Source organism: Cyrtonyx montezumae, unplaced genomic scaffold (genome assembly GCF_038088225.1).
Source record: "Cyrtonyx montezumae isolate F1298 unplaced genomic scaffold, pur_monq_1.0 scaffold_2, whole genome shotgun sequence".
NCBI lineage: Eukaryota > Metazoa > Chordata > Aves > Galliformes > Odontophoridae > Cyrtonyx > Cyrtonyx montezumae.
Window position 1 is genome coordinate 58,181,518 of NW_027071936.1, and position 27,937 is coordinate 58,209,454.

At 36.4% G+C, this 27,937-nt stretch overlaps 2 protein-coding genes across 2 annotated transcripts in view; one reads left to right on the plus strand and one right to left on the minus strand.

Annotated features, from left to right (window-relative positions):
• SORCS2 (sortilin related VPS10 domain containing receptor 2) overlaps positions 1-27,937 on the plus strand; it is a 518,453-nt gene that overhangs the window by 440,023 nt on the left and 50,493 nt on the right. The window contains exons 8-12 of the mRNA XM_065735796.1: positions 2,764-2,853; positions 10,954-11,133; positions 14,980-15,126; positions 16,329-16,431; positions 23,684-23,760. Of these exons, the coding sequence (XP_065591868.1) occupies positions 2,764-2,853; positions 10,954-11,133; positions 14,980-15,126; positions 16,329-16,431; positions 23,684-23,760 (597 nt within the window). The remainder of the gene's footprint in view (positions 1-2,763; positions 2,854-10,953; positions 11,134-14,979; positions 15,127-16,328; positions 16,432-23,683; positions 23,761-27,937) is intronic.
• Positions 1-27,937, minus strand: part of AFAP1 (actin filament associated protein 1) — a 275,636-nt gene that overhangs the window by 72,033 nt on the left and 175,666 nt on the right. The window lies entirely within an intron of this gene.

Here is a 27,937-nt window from a genome sequence, read left to right on the forward strand (position 1 = left end):
CATAGCTGGCTTACAGTTAAACAGGTCTATATTACCAAGGAACAGAAGATTTCTCTGTGATCCTTTAGTCATATCCGAAGTGCAGCCACCTTTGAGGTATGATGCAGCACATTGCTTTTAGCTTTGCCTGTGAAACCACACAGCATCTATGCATCTGAGAAACAGCATACTTCTGAAACCACATGAAAGTTCATTTTTCGTTACGCTAAAACTTTGCTATGTAAGTTAGAAACAGACCAGGGACTGCTCTTGATATTGTAGCAGTATCTGTCAGAAAGAAGTCATCTGTGCAGCAAGAGTCTGAGATTGTCATGTTGCCCCAGGCATTGCTCACCCACCCCAGCTAGTGGCTGTGAACCAGAGCATGATAGTCTGCAGGGCCAATTCTTCCCATTCACAGTCTTTTACCAAATTCTCCACCCAATTCCTTTAGTATGTCTATATCCATGAAGATCAAGAGCTTTATGATGCTCATTGCTTTCTTCAGTTTGCAGTGGCAGCCAAGCACTTTTAGAGGTGATTTTAGCAGGAGGATTAAAGTTTAGAGACTATTTGTGAGACAGATCAGCCTTTACTGTCAGAGAGGCTTGGCACAACTAACTGCTTCAACACTAGTTCTGTGCTGCCTTCCATCACCTCGCATCATTTAAAATTAGTCATATAAAATAACTGCATAATGAAAAAGGAGGGTACTTTAAGATGGATAAGGCTGATATTTAACACTAATTAAATAAATGGTGAGCTTTTTGCTTTAATCCATCACTTAACAAATCATATTCCTAAAGGGCATCACATCCTTTCTGCCAGAAAGAAAGGAGGCAGGTTTAAAAATCTGATTACAGTCTTATACTTTGATATTTTTTAAATATTCAAGCAAATGGACCTGCTGTCATGCATCAGGTCTATTTTTTACAAATAATAATAATAATAAAGTCAAGTTTACTTGCTTTGAGATAGATAGGCTGTTCTCCAAATCAGGTTCGTTTTATGAACATATACTTCAAGAGTGTGATAATGTACTGCAGATACTGTGTTCAGTGTGGCACACACCATTTGATTTAAAAGGGAGTTTTACTAAGCAATTAACTGCAAAACCTTGATATTTTAAGAATCATCTTCTAGTATTATAGAAGCCACACTGAACCGTCATGTGACATCCTTCCCTGAACTGGATTAATTTTTAATTTTTTTCATAAATGACATTGAATTCTTACCTTTCATTTAACCATCAGCTTGCTCCATTTACTTCCTTCCTTTGCTCTGATATGATTTACATAGGAAGTAAAGTGGAAAAGCTGAATTGAGAGTCTCTTACAATGTCATTTTCTCTATTTTTCTGTCGCAGTAGAATTTCATTTGACTGCCTCAACAAGGCAGTAGAGAAAGTGAAAAACTGCCATAAGAATAATTTTCCTTGTGATGGTGGCAATAGTTTTGTCATACAGCATTTTGGCATTACATTTCTGAGCCAAAAAACCTAAGAGTGCTGCTGACTATTTTCAGTGGTGCTTCAGAACAATATTTGCACTGAATTTTTAGGACTTATGCAAAGGTCTTCAAATATCGCACTCTACCACTTCCTGAAGGGGGGTTGTGGTGAGGAGGGGGTGGGCCTCTTCTCCCTGATAAATAACGACAGGACGAGAGGGAATGGCCACAAGTTGCGCCGGGGAAGATTTAGATTAGACCTGAGGAAGCATTTCTTTTCTGAAAGAGTGGTCAGGCACTGGAATGGCCTGCCTAGGGAGGTGGTTGAGGCACCATCCCTAGCGCTGTTCAAGAAGCGTTTAGATGAGGTGCTAAGGGATTTGATTTAATAGTTGGGTAGGGATAGTGATAGGAGGATGGTTGGACTTAGATGATCTTGTAGGTTCTTTCCAACCTAATGTATCTGTGAATCTATGAAATTACCTCTGCACTGCCTATTACAAAGTGGAGAAAGGTGCTAATGAATAATAGTCCTATATTGTATGTCTTTGAGTGTTCATTTATGTTGGCTTTCTTGGGTGAAAATTTTCATAAAATCCCAGATATAAAATCTAATTTGTCTTCAGCTCTATGAGAGAAAGCAGTTGAAATATATTTTACCTCTCTGTTTAAGCGTAAAATTGTGTCTTCAGGACTTGTAATTGATTTTCAAACTGACTGACTGAAAATCTGGGAATTGCATCATTGTCTTCTATGCTGCATGTTAGCATCTTGCACTGGGAAATGTCTTATCCCGCAAGGCAAATATTAGCCAAACATAATGAATGCTTTATATAATGTTAGCATAACTTATTCAGTCCATTCTGCTCTGATTTGAGTGGTGTTGCTGGAGAATCACTTGCTTTTGAGGCATTTAGTGTTCACACCTGGTGTGCCACCTTCTTGCCTCCTGTTTGCTGTCGGGGGGTTTCCACAAAAGGGCGGAAACGTGGCAGGCTGATGGATGACAGTGTAAAGAAATTAAAAAGGACAAGGACAGTGAGGTGATGACATCTCGGGTATCACTCAAAGCAGATGAACTGACAAAAAGAAGGAAGGAAATCACTTTCTTCCTCCTAAAGAGGGAGAGAAGTTTGAGTATGCTATTTTCTCACAACTTCTGATATATTCTATTAGTAACACACTGTGCAAAATAATCCAATACAGTAGAAGTAATAGCTATATATTACAGTTTCTTGTTTAAAAAAATACTAATAAAAATTTATTGCAGTAGAGACTTTTTATATTTAATATGAACTATTAACTATCATGCAGTGCTGTTTTTCCTTTGTGTAGACAACATCATCAAATCGGACCAAGTATTATGTATCCTACCGTCGAAATGGCTTTGTACAGATGAAGTTGCCAAAATATGCCTTGCCAAAAGTAAGTGCACATGTTTTTCTCTCTATTTCTGTATTTTTACTCTTCTCTTTCTACCTAAACTAGCTTTGCTCTTTTTTAAAGCTCAATGATTTAAGATCGTAATTTCTCCTTGTAGTGGATTTCTGATTCCCATTTGTGGTATATTCTTACCCTACTGTTTTTATGTTTATTATGGGGGAAGTAGTAGCTCAAACCATAAGGGCAAGAATATAGGCTAGCTTGTATGTCATCAGTTTCCACAGTATTTTCTGAACTTTGCTTTTGTGAAGTGGTGCCACATACTCAATGACAATGCAATGCAAGTGTTCTTTCAGGAATCAATTGCAATTTAATTCCACATGGTGTAAGTATGAATGGTAATGTAAGAAAACTTCAGCAAATGATGATGCTGTTTCATTAAATAATCCTGATATGAACTTTAATTACTTAGAAGAATGACAGAGGTTTTTTTGAGAGTTTCCAGTAGTCTAGAATATTTTTATATTTGCACAGTAAATTAGCAGTAAAGTGCAGACAGACATTTGTATGCAGTCCGAATGATACAATTGAAATTTTGTGCTGCATGCAATATGTTTTGTGTTTTTATGTATACTTAGAAGGCGTCTGCAGTTCTGAGGAAAACTGACTTGACAGCTTTTATAGACCCAGTGGATAAAACCCAAGCAACGTGGTCTGGCCTCCCGCTTCACCCTGCTTCCAGCAGGGATTTGTTCTGCAGACCTCCTGAAGTCCCTTTATTTCATGTGGTTTGGTGTGATTCCATCTCTTTGCATATCAGAGAACTAGGACATACCATCTTGGCCTATCTTGAAATGCGCTAGTTTAATTCACAGACCAAGTAGTGAATAACAATGCAGTGCAGTTTATTTCTTTGCTTTGTTGTTATCCTTGCAAAACAAAGAATTATTACTATTACTATTTTAACTAAGTGATGGTCTGAAGACTTCTGCTTTTAAATATGCAGCATATTAACAAAACATCAAATCGTCATATTATTTGGACACAAATCTAAGATTTGGCTATATTCCCAGTAGCATTGTGCAGATAGCAATTTATTGATCTATTTAATTATTTTGACAGGCAATGGATAGCCAAGGACAGGTAAATATATCAACCCTCCCACATAATTATTTCAGTGTTTCACGCCCTTCGGTGTACTCTTTCATGCTTTCTTGGGGGAATTTCTAATTAGGAAAACAACAGGAGGATATCCAGGTGTAAGTGTTAAAATGTTCTAAATGTGGACAGTCTGATGGATTACAGACCACCAGCAACTTCTGTTGGGGCAGGAACCTCAAGTGACTGCAGCTTATGGATGGGTGACCTGCACCAGGGCAAAAGAAAGCAAGGAGCAATAGAAGAAAGTAATAAGCAAGGAAAGAAAAGAAGTCCTCTGTCAGATGACCCTAACTTCCACTCAGGCACAGCCCATTGCCTCTCTGAAGTAGTTGGGAAGGGCTGAATGAACATAAAATGGAAACAGGGAATGTGAGAAAAAAAGTGTTTGATTGATCTCAGATTGGAGATGGGGAAGGAAGGGTGTTTACATTACTGCTTGTGTTTTTTTTTATTGCTGAATACCCAAATAAGTAATTTCTCCACAACTAAACAGACTTAACAGGCTTCAGAGTGCTATAGAAGAGAAAATAGATGGGAACCAAAGCCAACCTTGTTCAAACTAGAAACTCTGCACAACTTTTGTTAGAGTTGATGATAAGTATTTGAAAAAGTGCCAAGAAAAGTGGCAGAAATTCTGGATTTTTAAATTTTAAAATCATATCTAAATGCCTTTCTGTGGGATTTACTCTAACCACATATAAACTGTTTGCTCCTCCTGCATGTCATATATGGTACAGAAATAATAGTTGGAAATTCTCTGGATAAAAAAAAAAACAAACAAACAAAAAACAAACAAACAAGCAAAAAAACAACAAAAAAAGCAGAGACCTAATCAACAATTTTAGCCTTAAAATCCATTTATCTGTGGAAGGTGATTAGTTTACTGGACACATGATCTTACTGAGTGCATTTCTGACATATTCAAGAAGTGTCAGCCATAACTCACTGCTGTTTCTGTCTTATGTAGTCTGGATTGTTTGAAATAGTGCTGTGTGCTGAATTCTTTGTCTTGGCAAGTATGGTTTATGTTTATTTTTTCCTTCTAAGGAGACTAACTAGAGGATTGACTGAATAAATAAATTAGAAGTTAAGAGTTTCATTTTGGAAAGAGTCAGGAGCTAGCTAGGAACAGGATGACTGTGTCATCTGGAATAGAATGTTTCTATGTTGTTCCTAGTTGAGGCCATACCTGATGAATGGAACGAAATATTTTGTATATCTTTAGCATTTTGATAATGCCTCCGAGAGAAGTCTCTTCGATATCTGCACAGAACAGAGCTGAAAATTTCACTGAGAGGGCCTGGAAACCAGACATCAATTAGGACAGCAGTGGATGTGAGAGATTTTAACATTTGCTGTAAGAGGTACATTTTTAAAGTGTTTTGCTACCTTTTCATTATAGCAGAAATTTTGGATACTATGGAAAATAGTGCAGCTCTTTCATCCTATGTTATTTCAGTGAGAATCATCAGAGTGCAGCAGGAATGTCTTTCAGTGCAATCTGAGCAGAAGGGGAAAGATAAATATAATCAAATCATGGGTGAAGTTTTGCAAAAAAAGCAGGATAACATCCAAAGCACTGACATAACAGTGCTACATCTAGGATACATGACACTGAAGCTGCTAGTTTTGTTGTAGTTGGAGATAAAGAAAATGAAGCTGTTTTACAAGGAAGTTGTTAATGGCTTGATTAAAAAGAATAGCTTTTCAAAGAACTGAGTTTCAGGGGTTTTCAATATTGGATTCTGCTTGACCAAGAGATGAAACTGAACTAAAATAATAGGCAATATTTCATTTTTCTCTAAAGAATGGAATGCATGAAACTTCAAAAAATCACTTTCCAAATGGTCTCTGTGATGCGGCATGTGGCCAGAGATGGAGCAGTGGCAGTCTACAGAGAAGGGAAAACTATACACAAGTCAGAGGGTGCTACAGGCTGGTCAAGGATTTGTGTGAAAACATCTTAGAAGAGTTCCACTGGAACCCCACTCACACCTGAGAGAATATTGCTGAATTCTTCCAGTATTATTCTTCTGCAGCACAAATGCATTTTGCAGTGATTTTACTTATGGAGAGATAGAATAAGCATTTTCAAACTAAGTAACTAAAAAATGTTGATGTATCTTGTTTTCCTTTGATATAAAGTGTGTGGTTTTTTTTATACTGCTTGTATTTGCATTTGTTTGTATTTCTCCAATACATAGCCCCAAAGACAAACCCAGAAAAGGATGAAAGTGCTGTATTTCAAGGCCTCCTTACTCATCTATCAAAAACTGATAAAATCAGCATCCAGCCAAGCCTTATGTTTTCTAAACTTCATTTAATTTGTTTCTTTCAGTCTTGAGGTCCACTGTGCCACATTAGAATGCCTTTTTGTAACACATCATAGGAACATGTGTGTTCAGAACAGAGGTGTTGGTGGTCATCTAATAAACAGAAGTTAGGTTTTTTCAGCTGCTTTTGAGAGATTTTCTGTAGCGTGTTAGATAGTTGACACCCTATTGAATCACACAGCTGACTTCTGTACTTCAGGAGTCATGTGCTGGCCATGTGAATCTGTTCCAGGGAATCTAGAGAGATCCAATGATTCCTACTGCCCTTTATTCAGCCTGGAGCAGGATTTTAGCTTCTACCTCTGGGAAGATGTTTCTGCTGAGAGGTGCTGGGTGTACCCCCATCAGCCAGCCTTGTACTTAAGTCCCTGCAGCAGTGATTGTTCTTGCCTAGAGGTGTGTGGTTTGGAGGAGTAGGATGTTAGTTTCTTGTCCTTGTTTATGGTATTATCTACTTCTCTGAAGATATTCGAAACCAGCCTGGGTGCTTTCTTCCTCAACCTACCTATAGGTAGGGAACCTGTGTTAGCAGGGATTTGAACTAGATGTTCTCCAGAGGTCCCTTCCAACCCTTATGATTCTATGATATTAAGTTGAGCCTTAATATGACTAACACTAGAAGTGAGAAATACTTTATTCTTAAATTTTAAATGTTAGCAAAACCCCCTGACTAAACCAAAAAATCTACTATAAACTCTTACTCTTTAATTATTTTTTCATTTAATTGTTCTTGAGTCCCTTTCCCACCTCTGGTAAATAAACTCAATTGGTCCCTTTATGAACTGAAAGAAGGAAGTCATTTGTATTGTATTTGTTCATCCCAGCTACTAAAACTTAAAAATGGAGCAGCTGTATTGTCGTTATATCATTCTGCAATTCAGAAAGTGAATACCGAGTTCTGAAAGGATTTGGAGTGAAAAACTTATTTCATTTATCTTGATCTCTATATGTCTTTTCTGTCATGTGAGGTAAGCACTCAAATTATTTTTTGGGGTAGCCAAGATTAAAGGGAGTACAGGGGATAAATAAAAACAAAATAATAAAAAAAAATCCTATTGCTTAAGAAATAAGCAAATGTCTTTAACATATTCATGGTAACATGAGTTTTCTTATATACTATTTTTTACTAACTCCATATATTCCGTTTACTTGATTAACACCTAGTGGTCTAAAGGACACTAAACAAGCCCATGTCTTCCTTGCGTCAGTCTGGGACATACATCACTGTGTTAAGCACAGGTTTTCTTTCAAACTTCGTATCATTCAGTAATAGATACAGTGCTATCAAGAGTAAAAGTTTTGAGCTGTTTTTCCTCCTTCTCCCTAAATAGCTATCAATGTGTTGAAGCGTGTATTTCCAGCTCTGTCAAGCTCCTTCTTTTCATTACTTGTTTCAAAGGTACCTTAAATGGGTCTATTCTTTAACAGCAGAAGTGGTAGAAAACGTTCATGTAGCCTTTTGTCAGCAGGCAAAACTGTCTTGAGGCTGTGCTTGCATTGTGGTTGAATTACTAAGTCCTGGGACCATGAGCACTCATTTAGCAACTGGCTTATCCCCCAGGACTTGTTTCTCTACTTGGGCAGCTCCTACATCCAGGGGAGGCTGTTTCTGCGTGCCAAGCAACAGAGCAGTGTGCAGCTGCAGCTCCATCCTTCTGAGGTGATTTTGGAGTGTCTATCAAATGTAAAACAAAATAGGAAACGTGGGTAGTGGTAGTATTTGATGCGGAAGTATTTGTTTCCCGGGAGGTGTCATGGCACCAACAATTGAATCTGTGCTGTAGCAGTCATCGATCTGAATGGCTCCAAGTTGTACAAATCCATCAGAGGTGGATTCAAGGAACTCTTTCTTTTCTTCAGTGTAGCTTGTTATTGATTTCTCTCCTTGCACCATTTTACTCGACCAGGCAAGGAAGATTAGGGAGATTATCTTTGGGATGTGTGCCATCCCTTTACCTTGATTGTACTTAAGAGATTACAGGGTATAAATGTGGTGCATCTGGAGGTCAAGACTGAGACTACACAGCTCTGAGTGCTTACTTCTGTTGCATGTGTTAGAACTTTCTTCCCTGTGATTCTTTGTTTAATTTTTCACTTGCGTAGGTTAATGTGTCACTCAGCCTAAGCATTAAATGTCTGTGGGATAGGGGGTGGAATTCTGACATGAATTGTAAGATTTGAAAAATGGTAATTTTCAGTTTTTTATATTTTCCTTACTGAAGTGCCCTGGGGAGTAGGTTCTGCCTTGCAATACTTCTCATTGTCATATACAGTGGGCAGATGGGCTGATGGGTTGGAGTTGGCACACTAAGATTCAGCCGTTATGTTTTTTAATCAGTTTCTTCCTTTTACATTCAGCTTTCCAGTAACAGGAATACCAAAAGAGTGACATGACGGTCTAATTTTGTTTCAGCTAGATTTTAAAGAGTCTGTCATTCAGGATTTTACAGGATATTTAAGAATCAGACATGAAATTTGCAGTTTTCCTTACTTTGTCAATTAATTTTGCTAGAGAATTATATCAAGACTGCGGGCAGAAAGTGTTGTGCAGGATTAATGCAAAGTAGTGTAAGTGAAGGACTGTTTTGCTTTCCAAGGGAAAAAGAAGTTGCTGCAAAAAGAAATAGCAGTAAGGCTGCACTGGAAATCTGAAAGTGTAAATGCTAGATGAAAGGAACTAAGTTCAAGGAAGTGGAAAGACAATTTTGCTTGCTAAAACCAGGACTTGTTAAGTTCTTGCCTGATAAAAAGAAGGAATCAAACAAACTGAGTGTGTACCTCTTTCTTGTAGGAGTTCAACCGTATAACTTATTTGTTGCAGTAAATTATTCCAGCCCAACCACTCTTTCACCCAGTTTCTCCAAACTTTCCAAAATTCATCTTAACCACATGTTTTAGCTTTTGATGGATTTCTTCCACTGGACCTGCAGCTCCTACCACTGTTTGAGGTATGAGGATGGCAACCAGGATGTCAGTCACCAAGTGATACTCCTGCAGCTGATGCCACCCACCAGTACCTGGGACAAGGAAGGACCTTTGTCTGAATCATGGAATCATTATGTTGGAAAATACCTCTAAGATCATCTTGTCCAAACATTGACCCATTCCCACCATGTCCACTAACCCATTTTCCTCCATGCAACATCTCCATGTTTCTTGAAAACAAGAACACTACCTGTAAGGCTTATGGTCCAGATCCTTTTACCAGCCTCATTGTCCTTTTTTGGACACTCTGTTGCCTCAGTACCTTTCTAATAATGTGGAGCCCAAAACTTAGAACAGTACTTGAGGTGTGGCCTTACAAGTGCCAAGTAAAAGAGTTTGCATTGACTGCATTATTGCTTTTGTTCATGGCATAATAATGTAAATGATAGCTTTGCTGCAAGCTGTGGCATCACAGAAGACTAGTTTTTTTAGATTTTCCATGGAAAAAAAGAAAAGTACTGTTTATTTCCTCTTTCTTCTGATTCTGTTTCAGTTCTATCTCTACTTATTGGATAATCAGGGCAATTATTCTCACACTGTGAATGTAAAGGTGACTTCAGTATTATCTGGTTTAAAGCAGGAGATTAAGCATTCATTTGTAAAGCTTATTTTTCCAAAATTTACATTCTTTTGACGTTTTTGGTAGCTTTATTTCATATTCACTCCATCACCCTAGTTATTTTTTCAGTTACTGAGTGACCAGAACTGTATACAATCTCCCTAATACGTGCCAAGGATATCATAAAGAATTTACAATTTTTCTGTGTCTCTGACTAGATGTCACTTTGTATGTATCCCCAACATCTGACTTTCTGCAACCTTATCCAGTTGTAAATGCAGGCACTTTTATTGTTTGCTAAGCTCAATTCAGTGTTGCTACTTTCTGATTTATTTCTTTTGTTTAATATTAGTGTTAAATTATTTTCTTCATATGTGTGTTTTTTGTCTGAGAAGTTTGGAGTGAAGGAGCTGGAAAACTGTTAAGAAAGCTATTGCAATATTCATGCCTGAAATTCTTGAGAAGATGCAGAATGTTGACTCTCATTTTACTATCGTTGAATATTTAATTTGATAGGTGCCATTACATAGTATAATACACATCAATGCACAATATCTACTACTTCCTCTGTGTAACTGCTGGGTTCTCTTTTTGCTATGTTAACGTGTTACAGACAAAATAGTTCTTACCTGTTTGAGTACCTGCGGATTAGTACTTACGCTGTCTGTAATTACAGTGTTACAAAACACACAAGTTTTCCATAGACTTGCATTCATATCTTGGAAAATCATTCACTTTTCTTTTTTCCTTTTTACTCATGGATCCAAATGGTAGAATCAGTAGCATTTGTTTTCACGTTGAAAGCCAGGAACCGTGTTTTTTTGTTTAATTATTTCTGTAACAGCTTTCACACATTGATGATTTTTGGTCTTCACTGAGCTGGTGAGGTCATCCCTCTGAAGATCTCTAGTCAGGAGGCAGTGGCCAGCCACCTCAGACTGGTGGGATGCAGCACACTGATTAGTATTAGTTTGATAGATTACTGTAATCTAGCTTCCTGATGTGTTTTCCCCCCACACTAGTATTCAGCTCTTTTGACAGACTAGTTATTTGTGTGACATAGATGATGGAAAAAATAGTCATTTGTACCTTACTTTCCTACAGGATTTACAGATAATCAGTACAGATGAAAACCAGGTATTTGTGGCTGTTCAGGAATGGTACCAGACAGACACATACAACCTGTACCAGTCTGACCCACAAGGCGTTTACTACTCCATCCTGCTGGAGAACGTCCGGAGCACGAAGCAGCCAGAAGAGAATGTCCTGATAGATATTCTGGAGGTAGGCTTTTATTTCTGTGGTCTAGGTGGAGTTTACATTCTTCACAGTTGTCTTCAGTGTTTTAAGGCTAGGATTTCTTTCTTGCTGGTAGTATGTCATATTATATATGTTTCTCTCCTTTCCTGCTAGTGTGCTGTGGGCTTTAAGAACTAGATAATTGATATGATGTTACAAGGAGGTGCAAAAACAGAGTTGATCAAGGCTTTCTGTGTGTGAGAAGTGGAACTGGCAGCACTATTATTGAACTAGGAAGTTATGTTAACTACCTGTGTACAGCTTTTTTTTCTTCTAGGTGGCACAGTGGTACACTGCCTGATTTAGATTCTTTTAGCGAGTAGGTCTTTAAATAATAAACCCCTGAGCCTTGTGCTAGGTTCTGTCTCCTCTGACAAGTGAAGAACCAACAAAATTAAATGCTAGAAAACAAATCTACTTGCTTTCATGAGGTGTATTGTGACAGCAATGCTTACTATGAGATGCTGTCCCATAAACAGTTCTATCTTTGATCTTACCTCTGGTGTGCTTCACAAAATAAGTGAATAAATAATATAATTACATTTGTAAGGCACTAACTTGTCATCAATTCAGTTCCCCCTGCTGCTGGCCTTCATGCATAGAAAGGTGTACAATTCGTCATTCCTGCAGGATGCAAAGCCATAAGAGATTAAAGTACTATCTCTTCCATCAGCATCACCTAGAGCGCATAGTTTCACAACAGTTGTATGGAGATCCCAACTCTCACTGTCCTTTTGTCTACAAGAGTTACTTACTTAATTCAAGACTTTGACAGTGTGACTGAGGGTATATTTGTTAATGAACAAAAGTGACATCCTAGATCATTGTGTTCACAAGATTAATTTGTAGGGTTGCATTCAAAAGAAAATGTGCAAATGACAGAGTAATTGAAAGTCAATTCTACATCTTTAGAATTGTTTTCAGAACAAGGGTGCATCATAGGAGGGCAATTTTCTTTGCTTAAAATAAAAACACCTGCAGCTTTCAGATAGCTTGTACTTCAGATAGCTTCTTTACTAAGTGGTGATCATTTATTCATATCTACAAGTAGCATATGGATTATTTACACGTTATAGCTAATAAAGATAAGTTGAAGACCTTGGGAATGTTTTTGTTTTTCTTTAGTTGTTTTTTGGGGTTTTTTTTTTTAAGTCTACTTTGAGTTTTCCCTCTGGACATTCTAATGGATGTATCCCATAACTGGAACAGAAATCTTCAGCACAGAGTTGATCCTCAGTGGTCAACAATTTTCATCAGTGTGTAATTCTTAAAATGTTCACTATTGTTCTTCATTACCTGTTGCTGTCTTCACTTCATCTTTGTCTTGTTCATCTACTGTAAGCTCTTTTACTTTCTCCTTTCATTTTCTCTTATGTACATTGTCTTCTTTGTACAATATTTAATTTCTGCTCGCATTGCAAATACTAGGGAATTAATGCCAAATATTCATATAAAAGAATGGCAGTATTAACTCTCCAAAAGCAGTATGTCATTGAAACTTGTGACAAGTGCTGCCAGCATGAATCAGTCATAAATTTGACTCAGGCATATATGAACACCGATACCCAATTGTGCTACTTGTAGACTGGATCTTGTTTTGATTCCTGTATGAAGCAAAGAGCTCCACATGTTGCAGCATATGTTCTTCATGCTTATATTCTTGCCTAAACAGCAACTCTTAGGTATTTAAATTTTTATCACACACTGTTATATGACTGATTTTTTGTTTGTTTTTTTTTCAGTAACTTCTGCTATTGAACACTATGGGACCATCTACACACTAGTTTCAAAAATGGTTCAACTGTTACTTAAAGAACATTAAAAGTTGCAGTAATTATTGTCACAAAATACAAAGCCATAACAGCAGAAGTGTTTACAGGTTTACAAGAACCTTTCTAAAAATACTGGGAAAAAGAACTACCCTGAACTGCTTTGAAAAACAGCTACACTAAAAATTTAAAGGAAAGCCAAAGGAATGGCATTTTTTAATTTCCTGACACTACTTTCATATTCTAGATAGCCCCTGGTTTGTAGCTGAACATTTAAACATTCCCTAGTGTTTTTTTGCACGGCATGTTATTTGCTATGCAACTCTTTTCCCTTCGCTGTACAAAGACACTAACGTCCCAATTCTAGATTAGAGAAATGAGTCAAGGAGTGGAAAGTGACAAAAAAAAGTGGCTGTCTCATCATCGTTGTTGAATCCAGAAGATAAATCTGACATACAGAACTAATGGAAGGAGTCAGATACGAGTTTACATAGGTCACTGGACAAATATATTATAAAATGCTATACATTGTTAGGCAAGTTTTAAAGCTGCCAATTTTATGCAGTGTAGTTCTTAAATTAGTCATCATTTTATTTATTTATTTTTATTTGCCTAATGTATCACTCCAGACTTCATATTTTTGAACTTTCTCTGAAGGTAGATGTGTCTCGGAAACTCTTCTATTATTTCAAGTAGGATTTATGCCTTTCTTTATGCTAGTCAGCTTTTATCTCTCACAACAGTGGTGAATGTAGTAAACTGGGACACTGAAATATTTTTTTGGTCTTTCTGTGCCTGATAGGATTCTGGAGAGGTGAGGTTACCCTCCACTTGGCTGGATTAGAGATGGGACTTGGAATGGAGAATGTTTTCAGTCTGACTCACATTGGATGATTACATGGACTGATTGAATATTTATTAAACAAGATTGAGAGAAGGAAAAAAATACGATGCATCACTGTTTTTGCCATCTGCAAATGAAGAGGGATTCCTCCTTTTCAGTCCTTGATCTAATTATTGCTTAAATATTTAATAGTGTTCGCTGCAAAAAATACATGCACAGAAATTGAAACTCAAGTCTACCTTCCTCAGTACAAGTTTGAACTGCTCAGCATTTCAGTCATATTCATGTCCATGCTCTTTGGGAGTTGGAGTACATAATAAATTCCCAGCAAGTTGAAATAGCTTTGAAAGTTAAGAATGCAGGTTCCTTATTTTTTTCACTCTTTCTTTTATTAACTACACTACCATGCAATTTACTGTTACATTTGACTTGGAGTCAATGCTGAGCTTCCAGCATCCTGGTTGAGTAAGCTAACCTCATGTGCCTGGGGTTTAAGGAGGAAGGAGAAATTTTGGGAAGCAAAACAGCTATGGAAAATTTGATTCTCTGGACTTAAATATATTTCCAAGTTTTATGCTATTTCTGTAACCAGCAGAACATAATCTCTGCAGATTTTGGTCAGTTCCTTAGAAAAAGAAATATATTTAAGAATGATAGTGATCAATCTGTAGCCTGCTGATATGGGTGCCTTCTCTTCACCGTAACTACAGACCTTTTCTAAAATGTATATCGAAGGGAGGTAGTGACTGGTATCTGGGAGGGGAGGAGAGGGGAGAAAAGAGAGAGAGAGAAAAAAAAAGAGGATGCTGTAAGTATTTCTGATAAAAAGTAAGTAGTAAGAGACAAATATTCCTGTTTGTTCTCAGACCTGCACAATTGAGCAGTAGTACTTTTCTGGAAATGATGTATAAGAAGATAAACATTTCCAAGAATGTGTCAATAATTCAAAAAGCTTCATAAGTAATCAGAAGGTAAACAGGGACACTGTTAATGAAACCTTCTAATTTGATGTGAGATCTTACCTCTTTCTCCTTTTCCTCTTAACCTTTTATGTTATTTTTATTTTTTTTCCTCTTGTAAGTTATCATTCATTTCCCTAATGGACAAACTACCAGAGGCAGGCAGTTGAGCACCACGAAAGAGCAGCTGATCAGCAGTAATCCTTGCCAAAAAAATGTTTATGTGCTGGTTATTAACTTTTTCTCATTTATTCTTCAGGTCAGAGGTGTAAAAGGAGTCTTTCTGGCCAACCAGAAGATTGATGGGAAAGTTACAACTCTAATAACCTACAACAAAGGCCGTGACTGGGATTTTCTAAACCCCCCTGAAACTGATATGAATGGAAAACCTACCAATTGCAAACCTGTAAGCAGTTCTATCCTCTGTCAAAGTACACAGTAATTATTTGTATGGTCAGTATGTGTTGCAATGCAGGCAACCCAGGAGCTTTCTGCTGAGTTTACCAGCTATTTTAATGCACAAATCTACTTGTATGACATGAGCAGTGATTTTGCAAGCTGTTAGTCTGGTCATCGTGTTCAGTGGGTCATGACTCTGTGTCTAGCTCTGCATTTCTTATTTTAGAGCTTATTTTGATGCAAAGAGGACATCCTTTCTTGTGTGCCATCCACACAACCCAATTCAGAACAGTAAATTGTTTCAGGATATAAAGGGCACATCAGATGCATCTTACCAATACTTTTTTTTATTTCCATCTTTCGTACTTTTATTTCATTTCAAAGCAAGAGTTCCTGTTAATAAACACCACATGTAATTGCATCACAAAGTCCTTTTTTTTTTTTTTTTAAGATAATGCTATTGTAGTACTAGCTACCCATAATATCTTCTTGTTTGTTTCTTACGCTGTACTGCAACTTCATATTTTTGTCTACTCATAGGGACTCCAAGCTCTGCATTTCTGGGCAAAATAAATGGTTTCAGAACTGCTATTGGCAAAGATTTAATCCTTCCCCACATAGAAGGGGAGGGCTAGAAATGTTGGCTCCCTTTTGAAGAGTTTGAATACGTCTTAAGCCTGTGGGGCCTAAATCTGAGCTCTCAGATCAGTGGAAGGATAGCACAAGCAGCAGCTACTGAGCAACACTGGCAGGGAGCAGTAATGACCTCCAGGTGCTACTGTAGAAAGTGCAAGAAGCAGTAAGTTGCATAGCTAAGAGAGATGGTCATCATCTGATAGTTATTAAACTAATCCTATATGTTTGTTCTAAAAAAGAAATTTTAGTAAGTTTTTTATTAACCATCATTTTAGATAATTTTTTGGGACCAGCTGACACTCTAATTGTTGCTGTTGCTGCTAGCTAGAGACTTTAAGCAGTTCTGTCATATGAAGTTATTATGCAATAATTTTTACTGAGTGTCAGACAATGAAGGCAGCATCAGATTATTGTTTGATAGCTCATCTTCATGTTTTGGTCTGGAAATGGGAAATAGCCATTCGGTATCTCTATCAGTATACATCTCTGCAGCTGCTGAGTGGGCTTTCATCGTCATACAAGTGTAACAGTTACCAGTGTTTTTTTAAACCTCTCTTCTTTTTCTCCCACAAGCCTGATTGCTATCTTCACCTCCATCTCCGTTGGGCAGACAATCCATATGTCTCAGGAACAGTCCATACAAAAGATACTGCACCAGGGCTCATCATGGGGGCAGGTAAAAGCATGATGTTATTTTGAAAGGCCTGAAATTTAGTAGGAATTGTATATTTATCTAGTATTTTGGTTTATAACATTTGACATTCTACAAACATTACCAAAATAAGAACAATTTACCAGATCCCTGGACCAAAAAATATAGTAAAAGTTAATTGAATACCTCAGAGCTCTGTCTTCTAGGACAGATCTGTAACAGTGGCATTATGTTTCCATGTGCTGTTTAATATCTCTTTCCCCATTAGAGAAGTATGAAGTATTGGTGATGGCTGAAGGACCTGTGATTTTGTCTGGAAGTGAAGATCTTTACCATCTCCTCCAGCATCATGAACAGCCCAGTAAACCTAATAAATCTATTTAGTGGCCAAGTCTTTGCTCTTCATACATATAATTTTAGTAGCATTTGCTAATTCCTTTCCACCTAAAGGGAGATAAAATGAAAGAGGCAAATGTGTCCTAATGCTGAGAGCCGTGCTGGTTGTGGCTGTTCCGTTATAACATACACATGAGACCACTTTACAATGAAGTAGAATTTTGAAAAAGAAATTCCTTTTGGAGTTTTGACTACTCATTGCTGAAAACATTCATGGAAGTCTGTTTTCTTTGAACTCTTGTAATTCATCTATTCATTTCATTTGATTTTCTTTTCCTTTGCTTTAAAATTTTGAAATGTTAACAGTTATAAGAGCTTTTTAAGTCTCATTATTTTATTACAATGTTCTGAATTATGTTTAGATGAAATATACACGTGTATTACTTCTCTTTTGATAAAAGTGTATCTGTTTTTAATCAATAATGATTTCTGCTAGTGTCTTATAAAAGCGTTACTAAATTGAAAATTTCCTGAGAACTACAAGGCAAACATATTTGGTGTTGAAAGACAATGACAGCTGCTATTACTTCAATATAAGTAGATTCCCTTACAGTAAATTGAGTTTTATGATATTTTACTGGAGGTAGACCTAAATGGGAAATGCTGTGATGTTTTTCTTGACAAGCATGAGATTAAAGATGTATACAATGTATCTAAATAGGTGTTTAATTCACATTTAATACATTTCAGTGTTTCAAAAAGTAATATCCATCTCAAGGATCTTCTTTTTACATAACGATACTCTATTCAGATGTAGGTTCTTACTGTATGCCTCAGTTTGCCTTTTTGAAGCAAATCAAGCAATGTGGTTTTATAAATGAGTCTGATACTTGCATTTCAGTTTTCTCTGTCCTTGCATTGTAATATGATGCGATGAATTGGTACTTTGGGGGATTTTGGCTTATTTTCATTTGGTTGGGTTCTGTGGATATATTTTAAGTGCACAGCTTTGAGGTGATTAACATGGATGGCAGGTTGGAGAAGAGTACTTTTTTAAGTACTTTGCACTTAATTCCTTCCTAGAAAAAATAGACTGATGTGGAATGGCTGAAGTAACTTGGATTGTTTAGTCTCGAGGCTGAGGGGAGGCCTCATTGCTCTCTGCAGCTACCTGAAAGGAGATTGTAACAAGATGGATGTGGTTCTCTTCTCTCAGATGACAAGTGACACAGGACATGAGGAAACAGCCTCATGTCACACTGAGGGAAGTTTAGATTGAATGTCAGGAAGAATTTCTTCATGTTAGGCGTTGGGACAGGCTGTCCAGGGAAATGGTGAAGTCACTATCCTGGAGGTATTTAAGAGATGTGGTTGTGACTCAGGGATGCCATTTAGTGGTGGGCTTGATGGTGTGAGGTAACGGTTAGACTTGATAATTGTAAGGGTCTTTCCAACCTAAATTATTCTATATGATTTTATCATTTTGATGTCTTACCAGGCCTGGTAAAATAAGCTTATCCATGTTGAGGAAAGCTGTTGATGTGAAGGGAGCCTTTTTAATTACATCCAGATATCATTAGGAAACAATCTGATGTCTTAAATCTAACTTGATCATTGAGCAACTTGTAATGGAATTAAAATACATTATTGCTCATAACCACTAGCTCAAGGAAGAAAAAGTTTTCTAAGGGTCGTGCAGTGTATCTTTTCTGTGGTTGAAGGGTCATGTATTTGCAGACAGGGCTGAAGATCTTTGATTTGTAAGTCTTAAAGAGCATCTGCATGTTTGCAAACAGATGATCTGACTCAGCTCAGATTTTAACTTGCATTTGTATGTTTTGAATGCTTAGGTCATGTGTATTCTGTGCATGTCCTCAATGTTATCTGGCAAACCTGATATCCTTGTAAACTTACCCTTCTTATCAGAAATTATTTACATACAAGCTTGCATTTTTTTCTGTCCTGATTCCCAACACTGATGATCACATGCAAATCAACAGAAGTGCTAGTTTCTTTGCACATACAGAAATCAGATTATCTGGACCACATTACACTCTATTGGAATTTTACTGTCAGATTAAGTGGCAAGTGGCAGATGATGATAGAGAACCAGGAATGTCAGTTGATCACTGTGTGACTATGAGCCATCAGTGCATTGTACTGTGAAGAAGGGAACTGTATTCTGAGGGTGATGTAGGTAAATAATAGCCAACAGGGAGAGGGAAATATTAATTATCTGGCAAAATACTGTACTAATAACAGTGTGTACAATTCTGATAATCAATTTTCAGGACCAGTGAGCAGATGCTGAGAAGGACTACTTGGCAGTTGATGGAAGTAAAGATTCTGTTTATATGGAGAATCTCATTAGCTGAGAAAAATAATAATATTCTTTATTGGGCTTTATTCCTGGAAGTGTAACCATGGGATAGAAACAAATGGGAGTGAAGAGGTTTTCAATGAATGTATGGTATAAGCAACTGGATATCAGAGCAGTTTGTAACCGTAAGAACAGTGAAACTGCTTCTGCCAATGAAAGCACTGTGGTTATTAATCAAAAGGCCAAACAACAAAATCACTTTAACACAGAGATTGGCTACATAATAGAAAGATTTTATAGCACAGTTGCTTGTGATAACTGAAAACATAACCTGTGACTTAAGGATTGTTTTGATACACAGCTTGAAAAATAGACCACAGAGATGTCTGAATATTGTGTTTATTTAAAAGAATAATTAAGCATAAAAAAGCATTAATGTCTAGAACCTTTGGAGAAAATGTAATAATACAATGTTAAAACTATATATTTCATAAATCACATTTGCGAGTTAAAATTGAACTCTGTTACAGTTACATAAATAGTTCTAAGGAAAATATATTTGTAGCTTATAAATATATATACATTTTGCAGACAGAATATTACGTTTTATAACTGCATATTTAAGTATTCATTCAAATAACTGGTTTGCTCCCTTTAAAGAAATGTAATAAGATTTTGCATTTACATTTGACTTTTGTGCATTTTAATCTTGGCAGCAGCTTCTTTTTTCTCAGCATCAGCTGTGAAATGTGTGTCAAATGGTGTGTAAATTTTTACTATAAATTTGTGAAGGACTTTTTTTTTATGAGGAATGTTTAGAGAAGTGTAGACTTCTCAGGTGGTGGTTTACTGTAATTGTCGGCTTAGTTTCCAATCCAGATGGCAAATCAAGCAAGCAGTAAATTTTGCACACTGAGGAAGTGCTGGAAAGTTCAGTTTACTTTTTGTCACATCTGTCCCAAATACAATGCATACATTGCAATAAATTTATACAATTTTTCACAGAAGTAACATACTGGGCTGCCAGTACAAAAAGGATGAGGGAACAGTGAGATGACAGAGCATTTCCTAGTGCATTCCAGAGTGAAGAACCTGCAATTCCCAAGGACTTTTCTCATGTCAATGTGTTCCCTGACTACTGACTGTCTGAATCACTCTCTCAGCTAAACATTTCTTCATTTGCCAATCTTAAACAGTCTGGGACCTGAAACACAGATAGGTCACATGCTTTTTCTATACTGACTAGTAGTTTACAAACAGTGACATTTTAGCTTTTTCATTGGCTAAAAGGATGTCACATCTGTATTAATTATCAGACAGTGTAGGCACAAGGCATTTCCCTTTTGGAATAGATAACTGCCTGTATGCTAAATTTCAGCGGCTGGAAAAGATTTTCCATATTTGAAGGATTATCAAAGTATTGCATGTGTGCTCTCACAGTAAGCACGTCTAAAATTGCATTAAAAATGTGAGTAAACACAGTGATAAGTAGTGATTAACACATGTATATTATAAACAAATTGTAAATGAAATTAAACTCCCATATTTGCATGACCCTATAGAAATCTGCAAAAATGCCTAAGCTGTGCAGAACTTTAAATTAGCCAACCCTCTTGATATCTGTTTGTGTTCTCACAAGTATACCTCATTTCAAAAAAGCTTGGCTGTCCATTGATTATCATGGAAATGCATTCTTTTCTTTCAGAAATCAGATCACTGTGCTTTGAACTGTTAGTGTGGCATGTGCAAAGTTAGGAATAGCTTGGAGAAGTACATGGAGCAGTAGTCAGTGCCCCTGAACGCTAGCTTTCAGCCTCGCCACTCCTGTAAACATGGAACTTGTGTTTTATGGTTACCTCACCTATTCCAGATGCAGTAACTTTTTCAGAATAAACTTGAATTGTGCTCAGTGTATTATATTACCTTTACTTGTTACCACAGAAGGATTTTGAGATGTAATACAGACCCAATAAAATGATGAAAGGGTTCCATGTTGTATTGGCACATCTGAGGAGTTACTTCAGACTTTTACAGCTATAATAAAGTGCATAAAATTTAGCACGATCCTCCAGACAACCAGCTTACTGTTATGTCTGTGGGTTCTGTTACAGTTAGAACATATCAGGATGTGGTGGGTAGCAGGATGGCATTTAAAAACTTCTTTCTTTGGATTAGACTTCAAATGTCTTTGACAGAATTGTTGGCTCCCAGTCTTAGGTTTGAACATGATTTGTCTATTTCTTGCTTTCTATGTCCCTTGATTGTGATGTTGATTTTGATATGTTTTAATGGCGTTACCACAAATATGGTTATTATTGCACACAGACACAGAAACTTTTAGAATGTTTCAGCTCTATTTTCTGAATGCTTGTGTGACTTTACTGTTATTTGTGTATAGTTTTATTAATGTCAGGCTTTCTTTCCATTTCATTTGAAGTGAATTGGAGTTGCTGGAAAGGAGTTTATGGGGTGCTATTACATATGCTTGTTAGCTGACTTAATTCAGTAACATGACACACTTAGAGATAGTTAGAGCCTTGAATCAAAGCTTTTTACTCAAATATAACGTTACATTTTAAGTTGCATTTTATTAGGATATAGAAGTTAAAGGAATGTAACCCTTTAAATAGGGAAAGCTAATATCTCTTTTTTGACATAGATTAAACAGAAATGTTTGGAAATATAATTTGTAGACTTGATTTGTAAAGTGTCTAAAATCAAGTGATAGGTATGTTTCTTCTAGAAGAATCTGGAGGCAGTGGACATTTCAACCTTCATTAATGCCCAGAGCATTATGTCAGCAATCTGAAGTCCCTGCATGCACCATTTATATATATAATATATAATATTTATATAATTAATAATATTTATATTTATAGAGAGAGATAGAGAGATAGATGTTTTGTTTTGTTTTGGTTTTTTTACCCTTGACCAGAAGGTGTACTGCTTACAAAGGTCATGGAGCAGTGCTTTTTTCCAAAGCAATCCACCTCCATGCCAAGTTTGTCATCAGTTGTGTTTTTGGCAGAATAGTATTTCTCTGCAACTGTAACTGAGCCCATGTCCTTGTGTTCATCTACCAAGAAAAGACAAAAAATAAAAATAAAAAAGGTAAAATCAAAGGTAGGAGAAGTCATGGATGTCCTGACAAAGCCCCAGTTACAAAGCACTTGCTGATATCTTTGTTATTAGTGTATCGGCTGGATGTAAAAGTCTTTCTAATGAAGCAGAAGTTAATGATGTTTGTTTACAGACTAATACTCCATCAGCTAAAGCAATTTACCACAGCACTTTTTAAAGACAACTCTAGCACATCTCAAAATAAAGATCTACTCACGTAAATAGAGTTCAGTAGAACTCAGAGACAATAATTGGCAATTATCCTAGAGCCTTGTGGCCTACAAGAACAGAGCCTTATTTTGGAAATGACACAGTGAACTATATCTGTGGTGAACTACTTGATATATGAGAGCATAGAGTGGCTGGAAAGAGGAAAAAGCAAGAAGGAGAAGTTGAAAGAAATGAACTTCCTCCTATGGGTTCTCATATTTTACATGAAGTTTAACATCATCTTGTCTAGGCTATATGCAGGATTAAGTAACACAGGTAAACCATTAGATGACATAGCACATTCAGTCTTGATGGTCCAAATAAAGCGTGTATTTTCAGCAGTGCACACAGTAATTCTTCTCCAGAACCTTTCAGCACTAGTGATCACACTCCATAAACAGATCAGTTTTGTTGGTAAAAACATCTATTTGTATGTAAGACACAAGTGAAATTACATACTGCTATTCTAATTCCATGATTTCTTTCCTCATCTCTTCTGTTAAAGAGTACCTGATAATCTTTGGCTTTCTTTTTACTGCCAAAGCATGCAACCCGTATATTTAAATTAAAATCCCCTAAGGGACTACATTTAGAAAGGATATGAAGCTATGATTGGTTCTCCACTATAGCACTATAAACTAGTGATTTAATGGTTTTGTCATTTTGAACACCACCAAGTTATAAGATGGAGATGTTGATGTTTGGGGTTACATCTTCTATGATCTTGTTTTTTAATTTGTTTCAAGTCTTTTGTATGCTTCAGAGTAATCTGAATGATAGCTGCTACTCTTCAGTGTAATTTGTCAAAATACTAGATGGCTTCCTGGTGAATATTTAAGGAAATGAAGTAATTCTGCTCAAGAATTCTGCACTTACAGAGCTTTTCAGACCACAACCCCTGTTTTCAGTTTTACTTTTCTACCATTCCATGAAGTCTTGCAGTTAAAACATATTTCTTTTTTTAGCAATTGAAGTTCCAAATGAATAATTTTACATAATGTGATTAAGGTATGGCTTCTGAGTTCATGTACATTTCAGATTTGCATCTTAAATACATGTTTTAATGTTAGAGTTAAATCTTATTCTTTCTGCCTATAGACAGCTAGGAATGTTTAGATAAATAAATAAATATGATGCATATATCCTTTTTATTTTTTAAGAGGCTGTAACTGTTGATACTAGAATAAGTCTACTAATCTGAGTTTTGTTCTCACTCTGACTGGTGTCAGAGCTATTTCCAGTCTCTCTAGTTAATTGGATGCCTCCTTCTTTCCTTATCTTTTGTGACAGGTAACCTTGGGTCCCAGCTGGTTGAGTATAAAGAAGAAATGTACATCACATCTGACTGTGGGAAGACATGGCGCCAGGTAGAAAGCTGAAATAATTAAAGGCGATTCTTAATTTACCCAATATGTTGAATGTTATTGTGTCTAACTTTATATACCCACTTTTTTGAGGCAGGTGCCCATTAGTATCCACGTCTTACTTGTGAACTGAGAGATTAAGGAGGTGCTTTGCAAATATTCAAATTGGTTGGGCTGTCAGATTCTCCTGAAACTCAAATATTTTGGTCTCTTTACAAATCTTCTAAGTATTTTGCATAAGAAACATGCAGTCTATTTAGGTATTTTATAATTTCGGTAATCTTCCTATGCTAATGAAGAAGTGGACTTGGGCAAAATCTTGCAGTACAGATATTCCAAGGAAAGGGGAAATTGTTCTGCTTTGTAGTTAGAAACTGCTGTTAAAGCTTATACTTTGTTCTCCATTGGAAATAGAAAACAAAGAGATAGGGGAAAAAAAAAAGTGAACCTTTGAATGTCTTTAAGTGTGATTTAATCAATTTTAGGACTAAAAACATTAAAGTATTAGGAAAAAAAACAAAACAAAAAAACTCAGTCTTGTGGTAGTTGAAATGCCATTTGATTTTTGGATGTCTTATGCTTCCAGTGCATAGTGTTGATTTAAGCATTTGCACCTTTATAATTCACTTTATTTTAAACAGCTCTGTCTCAATATTTTCTTTAAGAGCGTAAATATCAGTAACAGTAGTAATAAGACATAAGGAGATTCTGTCATTTACTTTTAATGTACATCCAGAAAAAAAGAAAAAACAGCTCTCAAAATACCAGTGTGTCAGAAAATATTCAATTTCAGTTAAAACACTGTTTTACTGTTCTACTGAAGTAAAATTCAGCTGTGTTAATATCTGAGAACAGGTAAGTGTGAAAACGCGCTCTCTAGCATTATTAAGCTCAGCACCTGTGAGATAAGAGTAAATACAGACATTTTCTTGTATTGCTATTGTAGATTGCCATAAATACTCCACAGAATAACTTTTTAGAAGAAATATATTATTTTTATCATGGTAATGTTCTTTAAGTTTTAAAAGATAAGATTTTATGCCAAATTCTTTCTTGAATTCTAGCAGATGATAAATAGGTGTTTAAATGCAAAAGCCTTCCAGAATTTACAGCCTGTGCTGTGCTATCTCATACTCAACAGAGGCCTCTCATGTTTTATTGTCACCATTTCCCAAAGTTTCGTAATTTTGATAAGGTGAGAAATAAGAAGGAAAGAGTGATGGAGATCAAAGTAATATTTTGCTGCTTTTATTTTTGAGACACTCAGACAAATGTTATGTGTTGGAACTTGACCTTAAGATGATTATTCAAACTGTAAATCCAGCCACAAACTGGTCCTTATTGTGACAGCCAAAATCAAACCCACCATTGCTGACTTCATTTTAATTAAAACTGCTTTGAAGACTTGACAGAGCTTATTCAGTATCTGCAATCAGTAAAAATGCAGATTGCTATGTATGTGATCAGTATATTTCCCTTCTCTGTTGGAGCTCATGGGAAAAAAAAACAAGAATTTTGTCATCAAAGCAGTGCAGGAATTATTTAGGTAGAAAGTCACAGTTTTCCTGCGCTGGCAGGAGAGCAAAGCTCATGTTTAATTACAGTTCTGTGGGTGAGTTTAAGTCTCTGCCTTGGAAACTTTGAGGCTGCAATTGTAGAATCCCTGTCAACTTTCTCATACACCATACATGAGTTGCAGAGCTGTCTACAAACGATGAGAACAGCGAGCTATGTGCTTGTGTAGAGTGAAAAAAAACAAACAAAAAAACATAGGTAAATATAAAGAACTCAGGAGAAAAGATAGTTGAAGGAATTAAATAAAAGCTTTCCTGAAATAATAGCAATATTGGCACTGAGACTCATGGGAATATAGGACTGTGAGGAAGGTGAAAGGCTGTGTAATCCAACCACCTGCTCCGATGCAACATCAGTCATAATAGAAACAACAGGGATTTTCTGGGCCTATTTGTTAATCCTTCATTGTAGGAGATTCTGCAGTGCTCCTATATGCAGTGCTCCTATATGCTCCTATATGGTGTTTTACCACACTTCCTAGATTTTTCTGAACATTTAACATAAGCTGCTTTGCATATCCTTGCCTTTTGTGGTTCTTCTTGCTGTTTCACAAATTCTGCAAGGCAAGCTGATTTCTTTCTGTCTTTGGGGAGCAGAGGTTTCCTGTCAGCTTTAAATAACCTTTCAGATGTGGAAAGGCAATTATCATGTGTACCCATAGCATAGTTTCTTTCTTTTTTTCTTTTTCAATCTCTTGAAGGAAAACAATCTCAAATCTGTCAGTTTTCCTCAGGGATGAAGTTTCTAAACTGCTTTTCCCTTTTGTTGTTCATCAGTCACACCGTCTATTAAGACAGCCCTTTCCTGAAGAATTAAAAAAGTGAATACAAAATTACAAATTCTATCCTTACTAATCTGAATGAATTTGGTTTCTGATTTCCCTCGATATCTTAACATCTTGGCTGTCACATTACTTCAGGAGTTCTCTCTTTTTTTGTACTAGAGCATCACATTGTTAACTCAGATTCAGTCTGTGTTTCGTAAATAGGACCAATCCCCAAATCTGTAGTTCATCCTCAAATTAAAGATCATTTTTCTTTAATAATTTCTGAATCTCTTTTATATACTTGGAATGATTTCAACTGAACTCACATTTCCATAGTTTTTGCATGGTACGGTCACATAGAACTCAGGGTGATTTACTATGGCAGACTACACAGCTAGTGCTGATAGGTACAAAAGATGATGCCCAAAAGGAGTTCTGTAAAATTAAGTAAATACTTTCAATAAATGGAAAAGTAAAAGCAAAGATTCTAATTAGCCACAGTGCTTTTTGGGCTGGTTGCAGCTGTTCTACTGTCTTTCTGCTACATGGTGCCTGACTTGATTTTTTGTTTGTGATGGTCTACTGTACAACACAGTATTGTAAGTAGCAGAGGTTTAGCAGCTGATTGACAAGTAGCTTAAGTGTCTATGCAGCAGCAATTGTCTTTGAATGTATGCAGGGGTTGGGAACCGAACCTTGACATTATCGTGAACTGTGTGAGCTTAGATCATCTTAAGTGAACCATGAAGTATGCCTAAGGTGGACTCGTGGGAGAGATGTATCTAATTGGCTGAATTCTCTGTCTGTTCTACCAGTTAAACAATATGAAAAAATATTTTAATGAACATGATATTGATTCAGATAAATAGATCTTGCATGCTGGAAAAAAAGGACTGTATCTGAACAATTACAGACTATACTGATGTTAATCTTTATTCCCCATAAGCCTCCTTTTTCTGTCCTGATTTTTAGAATTTTAGGATACTCTTCTAAATGTTAAGGATGTGCTTTTTAAAAAAAAAAAAAAACAAACAAGGTATTTATCTTCATATTTATGGTAGTCATTGGTATTTCAGCTTCATTGACACCATACTTTAAGTAGAGCAGAGTAAAAGAAAGGTCTGGCTTTCAGAATAAATGGCTGAAATAGAAGTGAAGAAAAGAATAGGAAAACCTTTCATGTTTAATGTGATATGGAAGTATCTGGTGGAGCCACAATATATTCTATTAGCCTTCTAAGGTTACACAGTGCACCTAGGAACTGAGTCTAGGTCTCTGGAGCTCCAGTTCAGTGGTTCAGTTGTAGGGATATTTTTATCTGTGTAAAATCCTTTCATATCAGAGCAATCTGGAATACTTCTGTTTAAGAAAGACTACTTTTTTTTTCTGCAGACATCTTAAGAGATGGATAGTAATATCTTTTAAGCAGAACGGTCCAGCTGCCTCCTTCCACTGTAGGAAAATTCTAGATTTGGATTCAGAAATGAGTGTCACTATGAGATGAAAGTGACTTAGAGTATTTCTGGTTACTTCTAAGACTTAGATATCTCAGAGTAAAATTGTGTGCAGGACATTCCCCTGGAGTCCTTTAAACATGTTTAATCATTTCATGGAGTTCTCCTAATTGCTCCTAGTAAATAACCTGATCTGAAAAAGCTGCTGCAGTTGTTAGAATAGGCACAGGAACAAACAAAGAGAGAGATGGAGAGAAAAGAAGTTGACTTTACGATTCTAAAGCACATAAATGTATCCAAAACATTACAGAAAAAGGAAAGATTTAGAAACAGTTTACAGTAATTTTGTTCTGCAATATTTAGCTACTTGTAAGGATCATAATAG